Source organism: Danio rerio, chromosome 2 (genome assembly GCF_049306965.1).
Source record: "Danio rerio strain Tuebingen ecotype United States chromosome 2, GRCz12tu, whole genome shotgun sequence".
NCBI classification, from domain to species: domain Eukaryota; kingdom Metazoa; phylum Chordata; class Actinopteri; order Cypriniformes; family Danionidae; genus Danio; species Danio rerio.
The window spans coordinates 35345066-35365655 of record NC_133177.1 but is presented as its reverse complement, the minus strand read 5'-3'; the positions used below and the strand labels follow the sequence as shown (position 1 = coordinate 35365655).

Here is a 20590-nt window from a genome sequence, read left to right as displayed (position 1 = left end):
AATGTTAATGCAAGTATAAGAGCCATAAGTTAATTGTTTTTATTTATGTTAAATTAATATTAATGTGAAAAGCAAAACTGGAAAAGCCATTTCATTTTGAATATAGAAGATATGATGTCACTTCTGGGAAGGAAGAAGTTGAGTCATGAAGATGGAAGCAACAGTTTTGTGATCGTGTAATTTAGATAAGATGTTTTTAAAACTTTCGAAACGTCACTGAACTGTCTTATGTTACTCATGTTCAAATTACGCTTATTCAAAGAAAGAAGTAAGACAAGAAATGACAGATTAATGTCATAAACAGCAAGAACTTTTCAGAAATGTCTTTGTTATTTGCACAGTACACAGTAGCATTTTGTAAATATGAGTAAGATTAAAATTTTAATCACATTTTGACATTCACAGTTGTTGATTTTTTTCTGCCACAGCTCGATGCAGACGACGCAGAGCCCACGTTAGATGACAAAGACGGTCAAGATGAATATACAGAGATGCAAATGCCAGTATGACCTCATTCCTGGACTGATCAAACTTTCTTTTCAGGTCCAAACTTTACTGCCTGTCTTTCTTTTCTTTAATCAAATTTTTTGTGTCATTTTTGTTTCCCCCGTTGTGTTTCTGCTTAACTGATAGAAACAGTATATTTATAGCTGTGTAAAAGTGTTCAATAGTCGCTCGCTGTCATTTGTTTCTCTCCGTCTTTCTCACTTGTGCTGTCGATCTGTTTATTTATCAGAGTCCAAATGTTCTATGTTGTGTGTTTTGTGTAGGGTTAAATGGATAAATTAAATGATGATCTCACATTAGCTCAAAATGATACAGGAAGCACTTTAAGATCAGCTTTAAAACAAATGAAGCCTTTTCTACTGCTTGTTAACGTTCTCCTAAAAAATGAACAACTGTACAGAAGAAAATGAATGCAAACTCTATATGTCAGATATTTTTGTAGCTAAAAGAAATACAGATTTATTCTACATTCAGCTCAAATATATAGCAACTAGCAGCAAAACAATCGTTTTTTTCTCAGTTATATGTTGTAGTTTCAAAACTGTTGCAATACTGAAGCTACACTCTCAAAAATAAAGGTACAAAGTCTGTCTGGGGGTTGCTTGGCAATTCATTTTATCAAACTATTAGAATTACCATATTTTTCCATAACCTACTGAAGAACAATATAGTAGTTAATAGCAGCATTGTTAACATGTTAGCAATAAACACTAAAAAACAACATGCAAATAAAAAGCCATCAGCCTTTCCGTTTTATTTTTTGCCACCCCTGGGGTGATTACGGGATGTTTTCTAAACAAATTTCAGGAGGAGCATGGTCAGTCTTTGACGAGGCTAATTCATCAAGGACAATCATTCTATTATCCAATTAGCTCAAGACCAAACCCTTATATTTAATCAAACACGTCATACCTTGGTTTCTTTTGATTTCAGCGTCCCTCCACCACCCCAGCTCCACACTATTAAAATCGATACCTACCTAAATCTGAGCAGGGGGAGCGTTCTAGAGCTGGGTTAGACACTGCGCTCGGACCCTACCTCTCTCTATCCTGATAAGGGGAATAACACAAGTTAGGGTGTCCACTCAAGCTCAGAGCTCTCTCCCCGGACAGCACACCAAATACGCATATTCTACTCAGTCAAATATCTGTGAGTGTGAAGTCATGAAGTTATATTAAAGGCACAGCAAGGGCATCAGATGCTGCAGATTGATTTTATGGCACCAGGTTGAACTTTCTGACACCTTTACAGCACCCACATACATTAAAAATAAATACAGGCCACAACTGAACATGGAACATGGAAGATGGTCTCCGAGTGGCGTTTTGCAAAATTAATAGATGAAAAGACTTGGACCTATTGGTATGTGTGTGCGCTGTTGTGTGCAAGGTCTTATATTTATAAACATCTCAAAGAATACTGGGGGTCGCGAGCCATTAGCATTGTTATTTTGGGGGTCGCTGGCTGAAAAGTGTAGGAACCCTTGATTTAAGGTACTGTGAGATACTTTTTAGGTATTCCTTTGTACTTTCAAGGTGGCTCAGTGGTTAGCACTGGTCGCTGATTCGAGTCCTGGCTGGGTCATTTGGCTTTTCTATGTGGAGTTTGCATGTTCTCCCCATGTTCGCATGGGTTTCCTCTGGCTGCGCGGGTTTCCCCGACAGTCTAAAGACATACTGTACGCCATAGGTGAATTGGGTAAACTAAATTGTCAGTAGTGTATGAGTGCGTGTAAATGGGTGTGTGTTACGACTAGAAGGGCATCCGCTGCGTAAAATATTTGCTGGAGTAGTTGGCGGTTCATTAGGCTGTGGAAAACCACTGAAATAGAGAGTAGGCCAAAGAAAAAATAATGAATGTTCCTTTTAGGAACCAAAATGTACCCTTAGCCCAGATTTTGTACCTTTATTTCTAAGAGGGTGTTTTCCTCAGCAGAGGCCTGTGAGTTTATATCACATCAACATTCTGAGAATCGTATTTTAATAGTTACAATAATATATAATAAATATAGAGAATTTTATAGTGGATTTTATTTGTGTCGTTTTTGTGCGAGAAAACGAAAGAGAAAAAAGCCGGTCGATGTTAAAAGGAAATGGTTTTATGGCGTTCTCAAGGTTGATCTCTGCCAGATTAAATAATGTTGTAAGGACTGAAATTTTACCGAGCACACTTGTGAAATAATCTGATGCACTACTGTTTTTATTTTTTAAATATATATATAAAGAAGCTCCATAGGTTAATATTTGCCATTTGAGGTACAGAACTGGAATGTAGATAAGCAAGAAATATAAAAGAAGTGTATTTGGTGATGCTGTAATGATGTCTTATGTACATTCCAGTGGCCAAGATGATCTTGCTGATAATTATTTTTATAAAGAAGGGACTACATCTAAGCTGTTATTTAATCTGTTGTGTGCTTATGAATGTCAAACTGTGTGTTTGTTCCTCCTGCTGAGCTCATTCTCATAGGCAGGTGTGCCTTTTTCACTTGATGATGATTCCTTTGACGTACAAAGTTACTTTCACAAAGCTGAATAAAGTGACCTTAGCAAGTGAAGACGTCATGCGTGAATGCGGAAGAGTTGTTTGATTACTGATTATTGGTATATTGGAAAGCCAGTGATGTTGGTGTCTTTTAGCTTTGTAAATAAAGAAAGGCCAGAATCTAATAAAGTAATGCTGATTTTACATCACAATTTCTGTCTTTATTCATTTTTTAAATTTAGATTTTACACGGATAAAGCAGATTCACTATGATATTTTTTTTTATATTGCTTCTTGGTGTTTCATGTTTTCTTTGATTAGAATTTTGTTGTTAAAAAAAGTACATTTCACTATTTAAATGAGCCCTCAGTTCACTTGTTATACTTTGTGTAAAAGAAAGAGTGAATTAATTAAATCATATATAAAAAAACTCTTGATATGACCACTGTAGTGGCACACCTTTCGTGCACATCCTGATGTACCAACTTTTGCAGCTAGTCCAACAACCAGTATTTGAAAAACGCGAGTAAGACCAAATCTTCTTTTAAAAAGGGTTTACTTGCAAAACAAAAGTACAATAGACTTGATATAGCTCGGTCAAAAAACTTTGTTGCATCCAACGTCCAAAGCTGCAATCTGACCTAACTGTACAAACTATTGACAACATGACGTATTACTGTCAGGAGCCAAAAAATACCAAAAGAAAAGTTTTTCAATTGTGTTGATTATTACAATATGCAAGTTAGATCAAACAATCATGAATTATTATTACATTTAAATATCAACTTTCCCCATGTTTTAAGTTTTTTAAGAAAATTATCATCACAAATTATGCATAACTGGCTCTTACAACAACTATCTAGCACTATACATGCAGTTCAATTAGGAAATTTGTCAAAAACAAACAAACAAAAAGTCTATGAAAGTCTTTTCATTCTCCTGAAATTTTTTACTTCATTTTCAAACATTTCCCAAGTGCTGTTTAATGGAGAAGATTTTTTTTAAAATAATAATTTCCCCATAGGGGCATAGTAATATTGACTTAAGCTGTTTTTATTTTTTGCAAAAAAAAAAAAAAAAAAAAAAAATATATATATATATATAAAAAAAAATTATAGTGTTGGGGGGTGGCGCTTGCTCTGTTAAACATCACTTGGGAAATATTTGAAAAAGAATGTAACATTACAGGATTAATAAATTTTTTTTTTACTATGTTTTAACCACATAAATAATGGGCTATACTGGCACGCAATTGTATATTTCATAAGCTGAAATAGGAAAGACTGACAGAAAAACACGGTTTAGCTACAAATGAGGTGAGAAGTGCTCCATCAATGCACCTCTGCTGCCATCTCGTGGCTATAGTTTGGAAGCACAAAAATATCCAGCAGTGGCCAAAGTGACATCTAGTCTATATATTTGCTTTTTATTTTCAAATTGCAAGGAAAATGCTGGAAGGTTGATAACTAGTATTATTTTATTTAATGTATGATATATGATATCCCTTTTTTGCATGCAAAACCTTTATTTTAATCAAATTCTATCACAACCAAGTGCATTGCTTTGCTTTTCTCAGCACAACATGATCCTTGTATAAGTTATTATATATAGTTTAACTTATAAGGTCATTAAAAGCCAATATTGTGCAAAGGTTCCTCTACAGGTATCTTTTTTGGCTCCTGCTGTACATAGAAATGACTAAAAACACTCCACTTTGACCCACACACACACATATCTGCAATGTGAATGGTCATACTGACATGCAGACATATGCCATATAATATATAACTGTAAAATCATATTTTTCTATGGGAAAACAACATTTGTTAGGTGCAAATATGAAAGTGAATGACTCAAAACTGAACTCCAACATTTTCTTTTTCATAATAGGTGGAAAACATTTGCGTATTTCCAAATGCATGACCAGAACTGAATCTCATGATTTTTATACAGACAAGCATTTTATTTACCTTTTAAATGATTTACTCCATATAGTACAAGAAGCTTGTAACAACAACAAATACCGGCTCAAAACAATTCACTCACAAATAGATCAATATATATTTACTGTGTTTAAAAACAATATCAAGCCGATTAAATATTTCAAAGCTAAACCTCATTTTTTGTTGCACCATGCAAGCATACTAGTGCAATTATTTTATATTTAATCATTTGGTAGATGATTTTTTTGGTCCAAAGCAAATTAAATATGAGTACAGAAAGCAAACAAAGCAACATCCTATGACAATTTACAGGTAAAAGTGAGTCTGCAGTACACGTGTAAGATGGTAATATTTGTTTTGTTCCATCAAAGTCAAGTTAAATTGAACACTTTTTAAGACCATTATGATTGTACTGTTAGACTCATACAGGGCTAAAGGCAGAGGAATTTTTTGAATGGCAAAGATGGAATAGATATTAATTTGCCCTATTGAAAAACATTATAAATTTAATACATTTAATTATACAATAATTATTTAATAATAAAATAATAATATTTTAGATCATTGTTAACAAAATATTGTGTCAAAAAAGCAAGCTCTAGCTGTAAACATACACTTTTTTCAATTTAACCTTGTTCAAAAATAAAAGTAGACAAATGTTTTAAAAACTATAATGTATGCAAACATTTATAAACTAAATTTATGCACAACAGTCTGTCCAGGTCAGCTACTTCAGCAGTAAAGACATGGAGAATGTTGTTGTAAGGAAAATAATTCAACCCTTGTGTTAAATAGAGTTCAAAAGTGCGATCTTAAATAAAGAGTTAGGTTTTATTGAGATGTATTGTTGGTGAATGTATGGGTGTTAATGGCCAGATATACATGAACAAAGGCAAATGAAGACCTGTTTAAAAAAGATTTATGACCTACAACACAATATTTCAGTACATTTAACTTTTAAAGGCCTCTGTTTTAAAATTGAAGACATTTTAAGACCCTGTGGATACCCAGTGTATAAATGCATTAATAATATTTCTGTATGTCAGTGTCAATAGCCTGGTGGTTAAGTATGCCGATATAAAGCACCAAGGTGCTCACGGTGACATTAGTTTGATTCCTGGCTCGAGGTCCTATGCTGATCCTTCCCCTCTCTCTGCTCCCAATGCTTTCCTGTCTGTCCTTCAGTGTCCTATCACATTAAAGATTAATATCACATTTAATAATAATATTTCTGTATCATTCAGAGCATTCTTTCAAAAAAAAAAATCTACATTTATGAAAATAAAGAAAGTGATCATTTGTTGTTGTGATTGAATATCTGGTTTATATCTTGTCCAGCAAATACAGCTTTAATTGAAAATCAAACTTTTTGAATACATGGTGCCTTATTCGTTATTTAATGTACTAAATATGTCAGTGTTAGTGGTGTTGTCATTAATACTTTACAGAATCATTTCTCTAACACATAATAAATCTTTAATCCAGAGAAACACTAGTTTTAAGCAATCTCCTAATATTAGTTGTGTATATTACTCCTAATTAATATATGAATATATAACATCCTAATAAAAAGAACAACAGGAGTGTTGGAAGTCTGAGCAAGATCTTTTCTTTAAAGTACAATCAAAAGTGTTAAACCTGAATTAAACTGCTCCTGTTACCTTTTATTTATCTATAGCTGATGATAGAGGTTATATGGGTTACTCAGAGTCGGAGTGAGTGACAGTGATGACAGAATTTTCTCTTTGGTGTGAACTACCCTTTTAATTTGAATGAGGTTTATTTTCAGGTCTTCTACACCAACATGAAAGCTGTATAATATATATATATATATATAGGCTATATATATATATATATATATATATATATATATATATATATATATATATATATATATATATATATATATTTGTTTTCGTCAGCGATGAGTGTGTGTTCAGCATGTCATCATCTATTCTCTCTGGTCTGGTCAGCCTGTGAGTGGGTTGAGTCAATCACTGCTGTCTCCTCCTTTCCTCGTGCCATTGGTCAGTTCCACATAAAGAAATCTCGTGACGATTGTGTACAATCAGAGGCTGAGAGGCCGAGATTCTGTCAATGGCATTTTCACTCAGACTGAGAGAAACCTCCTCACTGACACTGATGTTCAGGCGATGGAAATCACTCAAGCACAAGCAGACGTCGGTCTGCCTCGTCTCTGCCAACACATCAGTTTCAAATCAAAATGGGGACAAACTCAACAGACTGATTAACAGCGAGTATTTGGGGGCCGCAGAGGCGAGATCTGTGGAGCGCGGAGGCCGAGCGCGGCTCCGCGGCGGAGGGATGAACGTGGGCATCCAAACTAATCGCTTTAGCACTTCAAGACTTTGCAAAGCTGGCGGAGAGTCCGGCTCTTTTACATGGGAACAGGCTGATATTTATGTCCCGCTAAATGCCCTGCCATAAAAAGACAGCTCTGGAATAATTACGAACTAATATTAACGCAGTTTATTTATTGTTAACGTTATATGCATACACGGCCAATTTTTCTGCTTTGCTGTAAGAGCGTGTAAAGCTTGATAAAGAAGCGCTTTAAAATGCTGAAAAATTTAAAAACAAATACCCAGTTTCATTTAGAAATGTATCATAATGTTAAAAATAAATATTATTTCAAGTTTCAGCCTCCGCCTTTTTTCTCGCATGTTTTCCCTCGGAGTTCCTCCCCCTGCGGCGCTGGGCGGAGTTTCATACCGAACCAGACGCTCCTTTTGTCGGATTCGTTTCGACCTGACTCCCCGGGGTTTACGGCTAAAAAACAGGCACTTAAACACAGTAAAACCGTTTAACACGTATAAATCGCTAATCTGCAAACGCGTCCGTGACGGAATATTGAAAAAGGTAAGCGATTTGATGATTTTTGAGGCCGTTTTGAACGGTTTTCAATTTGCTCGTCCCCGAGTCTTTGTAACATTCATGGCGGCTCTGCAGTGAGGGCTCTGGGGCGAGGGAAGGCACAAGCGCCCGCTCATACCTCTATTTTTGATTCTGATTCACCGAAACATGGTATTTTTTAACATGTGGCCAGAATTACACATTTAGGAGTTTAACCTGATAACAAAATGTATTTTAAAGCGAAATTGCATTTTTTGAAATTATCACAATCTCTGCAAAACAAACAAAATGTGCATGTATATACTGTCAAAATTTCGGTAAGGAGGTTACTGATATGCCTAAATCAAGACATCAGTTGGCATATTTAATCGTCGTAAGCGTTATTGCTCGCACTTTTTCCAGCAGCTCGCTCGCTCGCTCGATGAGGCATTCGTGCCAGCGGAAGCTGCGTGGTGACTCCTGCCGGAATAAAGACGCCATTACTGGGGTTGCAACAAACTAACGGTCGGTGTGCTACAGGAAACATATTTTAAATGTATTTATTTAATAGGTAAGAGTGAGCTTTAAACGAGTCATTAAAGTAAATACGCAGACGCTTTTTATTAGCCGTATATTTTTAAAATAATCGGAATGCATTTTTGACAGTTTAACGTAACTTACTTTGCCTAACGTTAAGTTACTTCTGTCAAAAAGTGCTTGGAAGTCCATTACCTTGAACATAATGCGACTACAATATGCTGTCAGTTAACAGCAAGACCGAGAAACTGCAGAAAGAAGACTTTTTTCCCCGTGTTTTAGCTGTTTTGGCTCAGTTGACCTTGCGCGCGGGCGGGGATGACACTGTAACCGGGAAACCGGCGCCTCGTGCGGGCGCGCAGCGACGCCACAGCTCGAGAGAGACGCGGGCACGTGCGGGATGCTTCGGTGACACTTCCCGGTGATATTGCGGGTTAAATGACAGGACTTACCATACAATACAATACATTTGTGGTGTTGTCAAAATACATAAACGTAAGTTAGCGAGACATTTATTTATTTAATAAAAACGAAAACGTATCGCCTATTAAAATGTGAACTATCCACGAATAGGATATATTCAAACCAACAGCACATTCTTTAACACAAATGTATACACGCGTTGAATTGTAGGTAAAATGTTCTCTTCAGAAAATAAAACATCCGTAATATCATCAGTACTCGCCTATAAGTGCCGTAGTGGCAGCATGTAAACAGTGCGCGCTCGCGGAGAACGGAAGAAGAAACCCGAGGCTCCCGCGGCCACTGAAGCACTTGAACCGGGGTCTTGCTCGTCTTCATATCGCTGGTCGTGGTTATATAATCCCAGATGAAAGTCTTCACTTTCAGTCCTCGCCAAGATGACCCCGGACATCATGTACGTGCGTTCCTCTCGCATCCTCAGATCGTGGATTTAATCGGTCAGGATGCCCGGCCGGTTGTCGGACCTTTCTGAATGTTTGACTTTGCCATTCGCTATAGACGAACACAGATGAGAGTCGGTGGTTATTTCACAAATAGGCGTTGTAAATGTGCAGTTATGGCATCGTTTTGATGTCTTTTCCCAGCTCTCCGCCGCCGCTGGTGCGCTGGTATGGCTTCTGCGTAATGACGCGTCCGTTTTGAGGTGGTCCAGAGGCGGGGCATCATTTAGGCACATGCTCCTCTGGGTGGCACTGATGACTTTCAGTGCATTTCATTAATGTTATCACAATTAGACCACCATTCACAAAATTAAACCAGGGTCTGTTATGTCACTGTGCTCTCTTATGTTTCATTAAATTATATTGTGCCTGTGTTGTTCTTGGTAGCCCAACTAAAACAAAGAAACAAACAACAACAACAACAAAAAACTAATAATTACTAATATAATATGACAGATTTTAGGGTTAGTAGAACCGTAATTTAACACTGTTCTAACATTAATCAAGTGTTAGTTTTTGGTTTATTCTTATGTTACCCTAATGTTACTCTAACATTCGCTTTCATTGATGGTGTGGGTGCATTCTGACAATAAGATCTATATACACAAAGATTTTAAAATGAAGTTAAAGTAAATGAAAGTGATACTAATATTTCATAACATAAATATATACTAATATATAATGTAATTTATATATATAATAAGTTATGTGATAATTTATTGTATAGTTACAAGAAACAAACAGATAAACTTGTAATATATATATATATATATGTTTATTATAGGCCTAATTATTCTAAACAGTCGTAAGATACTTTGGATCTTATTTTATATATAAATTTAGATGTTTGTGATAATTTAATTTACAATAATTTATAAAATGTATATTTAATGCATTAATCAAATTAAATTCACTCATAAACATATTTGATTGCATTTAATACTACATTATAAATCATTTATAATATAACTATGTAATGATGAATGAAAACATAACAAAACCTGTAAATACTGCTTTGACTGCTCTGCCAAAAATCTGATTTGTGTTAATTAAGAATAGCTTTTGTTAAACATTAGCATAAATGTTGAAACTGATTAGCAAATGTAATAGTCTTTATTTGCAGCCTGACTTTGAAAGGTTTTTGCTCTCGTTTTCTCTGCAGCCACTTGGCCAGTGAAGTGTCAAGGTGGAGCTTTGGTGAACTCTGTCATCATGAATGGCAGCACCAGTGTGTCTGGCAGCCAGACTGGACGTATTAAAATTGAGTCAGGTATGCTGTCTGATGCACATATTCACACAATACCCCAGTTATATTGCCTCTGTCAACATTAAAGAGAGACTTCACCCCATATGAAAATTTACTTTCAAGTCATCCTAACTTAGTTTCTCTTTTCTGGTGAACACAAAAGAAGATATTTTGAAGAATGTTGGAAACCTTTTTCTGTTGACATCCATTGTAGTAGGGCTGGGCAATTTGGCCTGAAATCAAAATTAATTTAACATTTTAACTTGATTACAATTAATGAATGATTATTTGTTTATTTTTTGCCCTCATGGTTTACAAACAAGTTTTGAACAGTAAAAATGCTCTCTTTGAACGAAGAGTGCCTTACTTGATTTTAAAATAATTGAAGGAAACACACATCTGCTGTCTACTATCTATGATTATTTATTAAACATTTACGCTGCGCAAATGAAATTAAAACACACATTGCCTAAAATCACCAGTCACCAACATTCACCTTTTTTCTTATAAAAAAGTGAAAATAAATAACTTAAAATATTTTTATTTCATATTAAAAGCATAAAGTAAAAGCATCACTTCTAAATAAATTAACTCTTGTATATGCTGTAAATAAATTCTTCTGTAAAAAATATTTTCATGTAACTAATAATTTTAATGTGATCGAAAATAGGCCATATCAAAGCATCTCTGGTGCAGCGTCCAATCATTGTGTTTTGTGAGTGTTTTGTTTTTTCTGAATGCTACTTTAATGTTCAAGCAGCTCAAACTTGCTCATTTGGAGAGAGGAACCAGTGGATGTGCAACAACTTTAATCATAAATTAACACAAAGCAAAAGTTTGCATCTGGAGCTCCTCCACAGGACTGGGACTGGACACTCTTGCAAACACTCTCTTCAATGGGCTCGCTGCTCTCCCTGCTGCCCATTATCATCACCACTATCAAGTCGACCAATCATAGAGCTTAATCTACACGTCGTCACAATGTGTGGTTACTTTTTTTGTGCACCTAAGGGTCGGCGTCAGCCATGGTGAGGTGTATAGACCGCAGAAGTAAGAAACAGAGTGGGGTCACGTGACTCCACACGCAGTATGGAAAGTAATTAAAATAATCGATTATAGGCTCAATGTCGATTTCAATTATTTTTCGATTAATTCCCCAGCCCTACATAAAGGAAAAAGTACTATGAAAGTCAATAGTTACAAATTTCCAATATAATTTAAATTAAAATTTTATTTGTCTCATACATGGTAATACACAGTACAATATGCAGTGAAAATCGACTGCAAGTGACCTAAAAACAAAAGGCTATCAATTATAAATAAATTATGAAATAAAATAAGAAATCTAAATTATAGCTATATAAAATATTGTAAAACTATAAACATGGAAGATACAGCTATAGAAAATTATGTGTACATACAGTGAATGTTGGTAAAATGTTTTGGTGCATTTTAGCAAAATGGATTTATTGAGCGGATATATTAAAATAATATTTTAGTCGCTGAATATCTTTTTAAACAGAAAGATAATACATTTAAATTTATGCAAAATATTGCAAAAAAATGGTAAACTACAAAATTTCAACAAAATTTTATATATTTTAGTTTCTCTTGATTTTTCTTTCCCTTTTTAAAAATGCTTATTTATTATTTTGTCCTAAAATATAAATTTGGGCCACAATTCTTTTGGACTTTGATCTCCAGTTTTTTGTTAGATTAGCTCCAGATTTGGCTTCAGTACTGCCTAAGCGCATGTATACGGTATGCATAAATATATGATTGTAAAGCTTCCTATAGAAAATATTAATTTAGAAGAGAGATTTGTGAGGGGTCTACTCATATATGCTGAGCACTGTATATCCACACTATGTACAGTGAAAAAAATAACTCAATTGACGTAGAATTTAAATAGAAATGTCCAAAATATTCTTCAAAATATTTTCTTTTGTGTTTTGCAAGCTCGGCTCACATGTAATGTCCGTTTTAGTTGCCGATACATGGAGCAAAGAGGACTGTCTGATGCTGCTGGAGAGGATACGCAGTCTGCTACCTGATGGAGACACAATGAAGTATAAAACCACAGAGTCCCATTTTGACTGGGAGAAGGTGGGCTTTGGGGGCTTCTCTGGAGACATGTGTAAGCAGAAATGGCAGAAAGTTTCCACAGAGGTGAGCCAGATCCTTGTGAGCTTAAGCCAGGGGTCACCAATCTCGTTCCTGGAGAGCCGGTGTCCCTGCAGGGTTTAGCACCAACTCGCCTCAACACACCTGCCTGGATGTTTCAAGTATACCTAGTAAGAGCTTGATTAGCTTGTTCAGGTGTGTTTGATTAGGCTTGGAGCTAAAACCTGCAGGACACCGGTCCTCCAGGAACAAGTTTGGTGACCACTGGCTTAAGCAATAATGCTCCTGTTTTCCAAATAATGCTGATAGAACTTAATATTAAAGTCATATTTAAATTTATTTTTATTTATTTATTTTCCTGTTGTGTTACAAAGTTCACCCAAAAAGGAAAATGCTGTCATTATTTACTCACCCTCATTGAATCTGATTCATTAAGAAACTGTTTTTCTAATTAACATGTTAGACTGTGATAAATTATGGGTTCCACACAATCATTTTTTGTGTTGGAACAACATGAAGGAATTAAGTTAGTTTTTACAAATTTAAGTGGATGGAGCACACAACAAAAAAGTGTCCTCCCCAAAAAACCTCAAGAATTGTGTTTTTTAAGCTCACTTTAAAGGTGCTGTATGTAAGTTTTTGACTGTTCTAAAGCATATAAAAACTGTAATATGTTTTCAGATATTTAATAAACATGCCAAGTGAATATTGTTATTTATCTAAAAAACAATGCTGAAGTCAGATATTCTGCATTGAAAATATGTTTTCTTGCCGGAACGCTGTCTTTGTTTTGGTCTCTTTAACTCGTCCAAAACTAGTTTAGCCAATTATATTTCAGCACCCCAAGTTGCCTTGGTGGAAACAATGTATTTCATTCATTCAGTCATGAAGACTCTCAAAGTATGTGTCTGTGACCAAAATGCGACCTCCGGTGGATGGTGGAAGACTCTGAAATGAGACAGATTTAGAGTTCTACATGAAGTTATTAATTATCAAATAATACAAATATTACAAACGTGAGCATTAGGTGAGCAGGTTACATTGTAACCGCATGTTCTAACAACACGCTACATGATGAAATTTGCAGTTATACGCAACTTGGCTGTTTGCACAAGATGAAACACGACAGAAATTTAAATAAAGCCATTCAGAAGCACAGAATAGTGCACTTACTGCACTCCAAAAAGAAAAAAAAAAGGTTTATAATCCAATTAATACATATTAAACCTCTTAAACATTGTTAAATGTACATATTGAATCACTGATATGTGTTAGTTTGCACTAAGTCACAGTTCTAGAATTCAAGTTCAAATGGTTTATTTTATTTTCAAGATCTGAGGTGAACTATCTGGTGCTGCGTTCAGCATATGACAACAAATGTCTTCTGAAATGGCATTCAAACTCACATTGTTAGCGTTTAACACTGAATAACGCACATGAGGTTTACTTGAGGTGATCATTGTTTTTTTTTTTCAATCTGGCAACCTGCGCTTGCGTGTTTTGAACCAGGCATGTTCAACCACCGGATGTCAAACGTACATACTGCACCTTCAAATAAGTCATTTTAACAAACAGCAAACATCCTTTTTCGAGTGTAGAAAAAGTACTGTATTTCTTTCTACCATCAAAGTCTTAGGTTACTGTTTTCTAACACTCAATTTTTTCTAAAAAAAAAAAAGAAAAGAAAGTCATAAAAGGTGACTCGAGTATGATGAGTCAGTTGTTTGCATTGAATAAGTTGTAACCATTTTTACACCTCAGGTGCGTAAATACAGAACGATGACAGAGCTCATTGTCGATGCTATCGAATATGTGAAGAATCCTTATAAGGGGAAAAAATTGAAGGTAAGAATGCAAAAAATATGTTTTTTATCCTAACATTTCATGTTGTACCTTGCAATGTCAACCAACAGAGCAATTTTCATAGTGCTGTTTATGCCTTTTTCCCTGTTTTAGACGCATCCAGACTTTCCGAAGAAACCTCTCACTCCCTACTTTCGCTTCTTTATGGAGAAGCGTGCCAAGTATGCAAAAATCCACCCTGAGATGAGCAATTTGGATCTCACCAAGATTCTGTCCAAAAAATACAAAGAGCTTCCTGAAAAGAAAAAGGTTAGTTTTTTTTGTGGGAAGTTGACATTAAATACATTTCACAAGTTTAATTCATACCCCTACATACATTTAGTATGTTGTTATAGTTGAAACCTTTAAGTCTTTAGCTAAATTTATGAAGTATTTATACATTTTATTTATGTATAATTTATTAAATGGCATTTGTCCTCGCATTATTAGATTTTGCATAAACTGCTTGAAAATAGAATTTTGTTGCTTTGTTATATAATCGTATCTTTCTAAATTAGTAATTATTATTAACTATTTAAAGAAAAATAAATAAATCTCTTTGCTTTAGGATAAAATTTAAACTCTGGAGTTTCCACATGTGCCTGTAGCGTGACCTTTTTCATCTGCACCGCACCCTTTGAATTTAACATGTAAAAGAATTTCAGATTAAACATGATATACTTGATATGCAAGAATAAAATAATGAATAGTATGTGATTTAATATGATGAAGTATTTATATGTGTTTTATAATTTGCCACACTTGTAAAGTTTTGGAAAACTTTAAAAACTCACATGGAAGTGCTTGAAAAGTGCTTATATTTCACTTTGAAAAAGGTGTAAGAAACCTGTAAATGCTTAAAAAAGGAACTACTTTAATTTAATTTGTCTTTTTTTTAATGAAACTCAAACTATGAAACTACTAAATTGTTATTATAGTTAATTTGCTTTGTTGCAGGACGATTTAAAGGGATAGTTCACCTAAATATGAATATTTCCTCCTCACACTAAAGTGGTTCTAAACTTTTATGTTTATTTTCCCTCTATTAAACACAAGTTCTAAAGAGTCTTGGAAAAAAACAGACATTGATATACATAGTAGGAGCAAAAAATATATACTTTTTAAATTTTTATCGCTCTCAAAATTATAGTTAATATATATATATATATATATATATATATATATATATATATATATATATATATATATATATATATATTAGGAAGTTTTTTTAACACATTTCTAAACATAATAGTTTTAATAACTTATCTGCAGCTCATCATCATCATCATCATCATCATATATATATTTATATATTTATATTGAACTATTATTTTGAGGACGGTGTCAAAAGCTCAGTTTTGGTTGGCCAAAAATTCGTTTATCCATTTTCTTACACTAAATCAAAAAATGAAAATGGAGCCAAAATCTTGTTTTTTTTTTTCATGAGCAAAATAAGAGCCAAAAAACAGCTGTTTTCTTAGTTTTTCTTTTTTTGTCTAAAAACAAATAGGAAATGGATGGAAGACACCCTGATTTAACTGTTTGACAACTATCTATCCCATTAAATGTCAAATTGTGGCAATGCATTTTAACAATAGCAACAGAAATTTAACTTAAATTCTTAAAATTAAATAGAAGTGCTGTTTATTTATTCAAATAAAGTGATTTCATTTGTGTAATTTCCTTCTTTTTAAAGACTTAAGCCTTGTTTCTGTCATAAGTAATATGCATATAAGTATTGCTTGTTAATGCCATCTGTTGTTCTTTGGAAATTGCACTTTTGTCAGCTCAAGTACATTCAAGAGTTCCAGAGAGAGAAAGAGTCTTTTGAGAAGAACATGGCACGATTCAAGTCAGTGTCTACTTTCCTTCATACGCAAATACCTTATTTTTTATTATTGGTGATTCAGTGAGGAGCTTCTATTGATTTTAGGGAGGACCACCCAGATTTAATAGAGGAGAGGAAGAAGTCAGACCTCCCAGAGAAGCCCAAGACCCCTCAGCAGCTGTGGTACAACCATGAAAAGAAGACCTACATGAAAATCCACCCCGAGGTAAAAGAGTTTGGCAGGGGAAAACACCCTAGTGGTCATATGCTCTCTTGTTTTGGCTATGCAACATACAATGAGCCTTTCAGTCATTTCTGTAAGTTTTTGCTTATTTTTGAAAGGATTTGTATGTTTGATACTTGTAGGTGAGCCAGAAGGAGCTGAAGGAAGCGTTACGCAGACAGTGGTCTCAGTTATCAGACAAAAAGAGGCTGAAATGGATCAGCAAAGCTCTAGAGCTGCAGAAACATTATGAGGTATGATTTTTTGTTGGTGTCATAAAATCTCTATTTACACCATGTACATTTCAGGCATTGTCTATTCATTCCTTAAACTGGAATGACATGAAACAAATGTATAATTTATAGTTAACTGAATCCATAAAAACAATGCATATTTTCTGATAATGTCAAAGGGAGTGTTTAGCCGCTTTTCCACTCGTGCTGAATCGTTCTTTAAACAGAACTGTTCCATTCCGTGCCAAACCGGGCCAGACAGCACGGATACGGTTTCATTTTCCACTGTCGTGCTGCGACAAAGCTCTTTAAAACATTACACAAAACGCATCAGTAGTTGCCTTGGTAACGCAATGTAAACGGCTCCCTTTGTTCAATTAAAGTTAAATAAGAGCCGAAACTATTTTTTTTTTTTTTCATAAAAGCAAAAGCAACCATGTGACTAAACACTGTTATGCCGTTCTATCAAATAGGGGTGCTAAATGTGCACCCTTATTTATTTATATGTTGCGCAGCTCTGGCTAAATTTTATTTGGAGGGAAAATTACCAAAATGTAACGTGATGATTGAAAATAATTGAAGGGGAAATAAATAATATTTAAAATCTCTGAACATAACAGAAAAATAAACAATGATAAGACAACAATAATAGTGCATTGGCATTATAGTGGCTGAAATATAATTTTGGACAGGCCTTGTCAAAGGTGAGCAGGCACTTTCACTAATAAAAACACAGCACTTCAATTAATTCATTTTTAACAATTAATTAAATTACACTGCGTTTTTATATCAAAAGTTGATAATGATATAAAATATACTACATTTTGATGGTAAAATGAAACCAATTAAGCGCTGGTTGTTATTTGTTTTACTATTCAAACATTAAATAACGAATGCGGCAAGTGAAAAAAAAACGAATATGAAACAACACATATATTGCAGGATTTAAAGCATATAAAGCACTATTATATTTAGCAAAATGCTGCTCTATTATCTTTTTATTTTAATCATTTTATTTTTATTATAATAATTTTGTGTTCATAATTAACTAACAAGCTGTAGGCGAATTATTGCTAGACGTTTTAGAAAATATTTGCGTAGCTATATTAAAGATCACCACAAAAAAACAGAAACACAGAAACATGTTACATGCCTCATAAATGTCATATAACTTATGTAAAACTGAATCATATAATTCCCTATAGCTGAAATGATGAAAATTGCTCATTTTATTTTTATAAAACATTTGTCAAAACGTAGCTATTGATATTTTTTGAGTAAAAGCAATACTGACATTTAAGAATCCATATTTATTTAATTCATTCATTCTTTTGAATTGTTTATTAGTGCATATGCTATAACATAAATCATACAACAGTACCTTGGACAGTTACAGTGCCGCTCCGTAAAGCTTTCAAGCAAAGTCTTTTGGACGGCCGACATTACAACACGAACACGCTGTCCTTCAGGTGGTCTCGCCGGTATTACAAGCTGTCCTGGCTTTGAATTAAAAAGTGCAATTATTTCCTCGTTGTTAAAAGAGTCTGCAAGTTCGTGTTCCATGGATATAGTGATGTTGTTGTGGAATTTGGACATCGACGATGCAAAGCGTGACTTTATTCGCTTTATTCGCTTTATTCGATGCGCAGCAGGAAAAAAAAGTCAGCAGCGCAAGTCGCTGGCATGTCTCTCCCGGATCAGAGCGAGTTTTGTGCTGTGGAATACAGCGCTGCGTGCAATAAACTCACTTTCAGGCAGGCGAAGTAGGTCTGTATTCAAGTCAATAAAATAATAACTTTAATGAATAAAATATCTTCGTAAGAATGTGATGAGTTATTCACTTCTCTGCCAGAGACTACTCTATGGTTTAAAAACCCTTTTCAAACTGTATCGTTTAGACCTGGATCATTATTTTATATTAAATGTACTGCAGTTTATTGAGGATGTCTGATGACTAGCGTGCTTCTGCTGAGCCAGCTGTGGTAGCTTAGCAACCGAGTCGCGACGTCAACACAGAATCTGTCAGCACAGTTCAGCACGGTTGTCTAACCGTGCCGAGAATTCCGGGCCGAGAACGGTTTGTAATCGTGCCGCGCCGTTCCAGGCTCAGTGGAGAAACAACCGTAACCGTACCGAAGTGTTCTTAGAACGGTTTGGCACGATAGTGGAAAAGCAGCTTTTGATTTCAGTCCTAATAGGTGTTTGAATTATTGTTCAACTTTTGAAACCAGTAAGAGAGTTGACATTTTCCCCATTTCAAACTCAAGATGCTGATCTCAAACCAGTTACCACAAGGCATGTCTAAAACAGAATTATAGTTTTCTTATATTTTATTTTTCAAAAAGTGAATGAGAAATTCACTGAAATATTAATAATAGTAAAAACAAAATGACAATAGAGAAAATAGATGCTTTATGCAAATGTTTAATTTGGTAAACACAAAAACAATGAAAATTAGACATTAGAATTATTTCTTGATAATTAAATATGTGAGTTAGGTATAGAAATAGATATATTTTGAGTTTTTTAAATGAATATTTTCAAGACAAATGTTCCTAAATAACAATATTATCCGAACAGTAAATAATCAATATTACCTAGCTGCGTTACAGGAGAGCATTTGTAGCACCCTAATTTATTTGTAATTGCACCATCTATCGAATTGGAGAACCACATTGACTGCATTTCCAAGACCCTACGTTTATGGACCGAAAAAGGTGTGCTATTAAGGCAGTATTTTCTAGTGGGTCACACTAAAAACTGAACTACACTGTTCCAGTTACTATGACCATTTATGTGAAGCTGCTTTGACACAATCTACATTGTAAAAGCGCTATACAAATAAAGCTGAATTGAATTGAATATTTTCACCCAATTATACTTACTTACAGTTTTAGGGGTATTTAAAGGTTTACTACATGGTTGCTAAAACTTAGATGAATCAATCAGGTGGAAACGGCAATGGGTTTCGGCTGATCAATTGTGAACTGATCCCCAAAAAACTACATGTTAAACTCAGTTGGAACCATATGGAACTATGCTAATGGGATGAAATCTTTGTTTATTAGAGGGATTGGGTATTTTGTTCAAATATTGTTTTACTCATACAGGACACCATGAGAGCTTATATTGAAGCTCATCCAGATGCTAATTCAGATGAGCACGTCAAATCGGTCCTGACCAAGGCTGAACGGCAGCTTAAGGACAAGTTTGATGGCCGGCCAACCAAACCACCACCGTATGTTTCAAACCACTTACAGCCTTTGGTTTTCTTCTGAATTTCTTAATTTAGTTGTTTAGCATTGCTTATGCAAAATTATCTCCCAAAAACTTGGTCGTTATTCCAAGATTTGCTGCTGTTGACCATTTTAAAATTTTGGTTTATTATATTAGCAGTGTTTGCCATATATACAGTATTTTATGGTTGTGCTCTGCAGAAATGGCTATTCTCTATACTGTGCTGAACTAATGGTAAACATGAAGGACGTGCCAAGTACGGAGCGAATGGTGCTGTGCAGTAAACAGTGGAAGATGATGACCCAGAAAGAGAAGGACGCGTTCCAGAAAAGATGCGAACAGGTCTGCCAGAACCATCCACTCTTGATTGTTTAACCCAAAAAACTGAATAGCAAGTAATGTTCATTGAAAAAGGTTTCAGTGTTTGACTAGTAAATGCTGCTGGCCTCGGTTTTAGAAAGCAGATGGGCAATATAATATGTATGTGAATATTTATTGTATCTTCAGACCAAAAGTTTGGGATCAGAAGAAGTGTTTTTTTTATGGGAAAGTTGCAACCATTACTTCGACCTTTAGTGTTACACAAATCATTCAAGAAACATTTATA

General features: G+C 34.7%; 2 protein-coding genes across 69 annotated transcripts in view; both read left to right on the top strand.

Moving 5' to 3' along the window:
• The window catches only part of slc4a2a (solute carrier family 4 member 2a), an 83613-nt gene extending 80410 nt beyond the window's left edge, over positions 1 to 3203 (top strand). For 15 of the 19 annotated variants that reach the window (XM_073919659.1, XM_073919688.1, XM_073919692.1 and 12 more), the window contains one exon: positions 429 to 3203. In XM_073919659.1, coding sequence (XP_073775760.1) covers positions 429 to 509 — 81 coding nt within the window. In that variant the 3' untranslated portion in view covers positions 510 to 3203. 19 annotated transcript variants of the gene reach the window in all.
• A 4460-nt stretch (positions 3204 to 7663) lies between these two features.
• ubtfl (upstream binding transcription factor, like) overlaps positions 7664 to 20590 on the top strand; it is a 29824-nt gene continuing 16897 nt past the window's right edge. For 24 of the 50 annotated variants that reach the window (XM_068223456.1, XM_068223454.1, XM_068223433.1 and 21 more), the window contains exons 1-10: positions 7664 to 7814; positions 10410 to 10517; positions 12481 to 12662; positions 14379 to 14462; positions 14574 to 14729; positions 16250 to 16314; positions 16396 to 16516; positions 16657 to 16767; positions 19857 to 19984; positions 20184 to 20325. In XM_068223456.1, coding sequence (XP_068079557.1) covers positions 10460 to 10517; positions 12481 to 12662; positions 14379 to 14462; positions 14574 to 14729; positions 16250 to 16314; positions 16396 to 16516; positions 16657 to 16767; positions 19857 to 19984; positions 20184 to 20325 — 1047 coding nt within the window. In that variant the 5' untranslated portion in view covers positions 7664 to 7814; positions 10410 to 10459. 50 annotated transcript variants of the gene reach the window in all.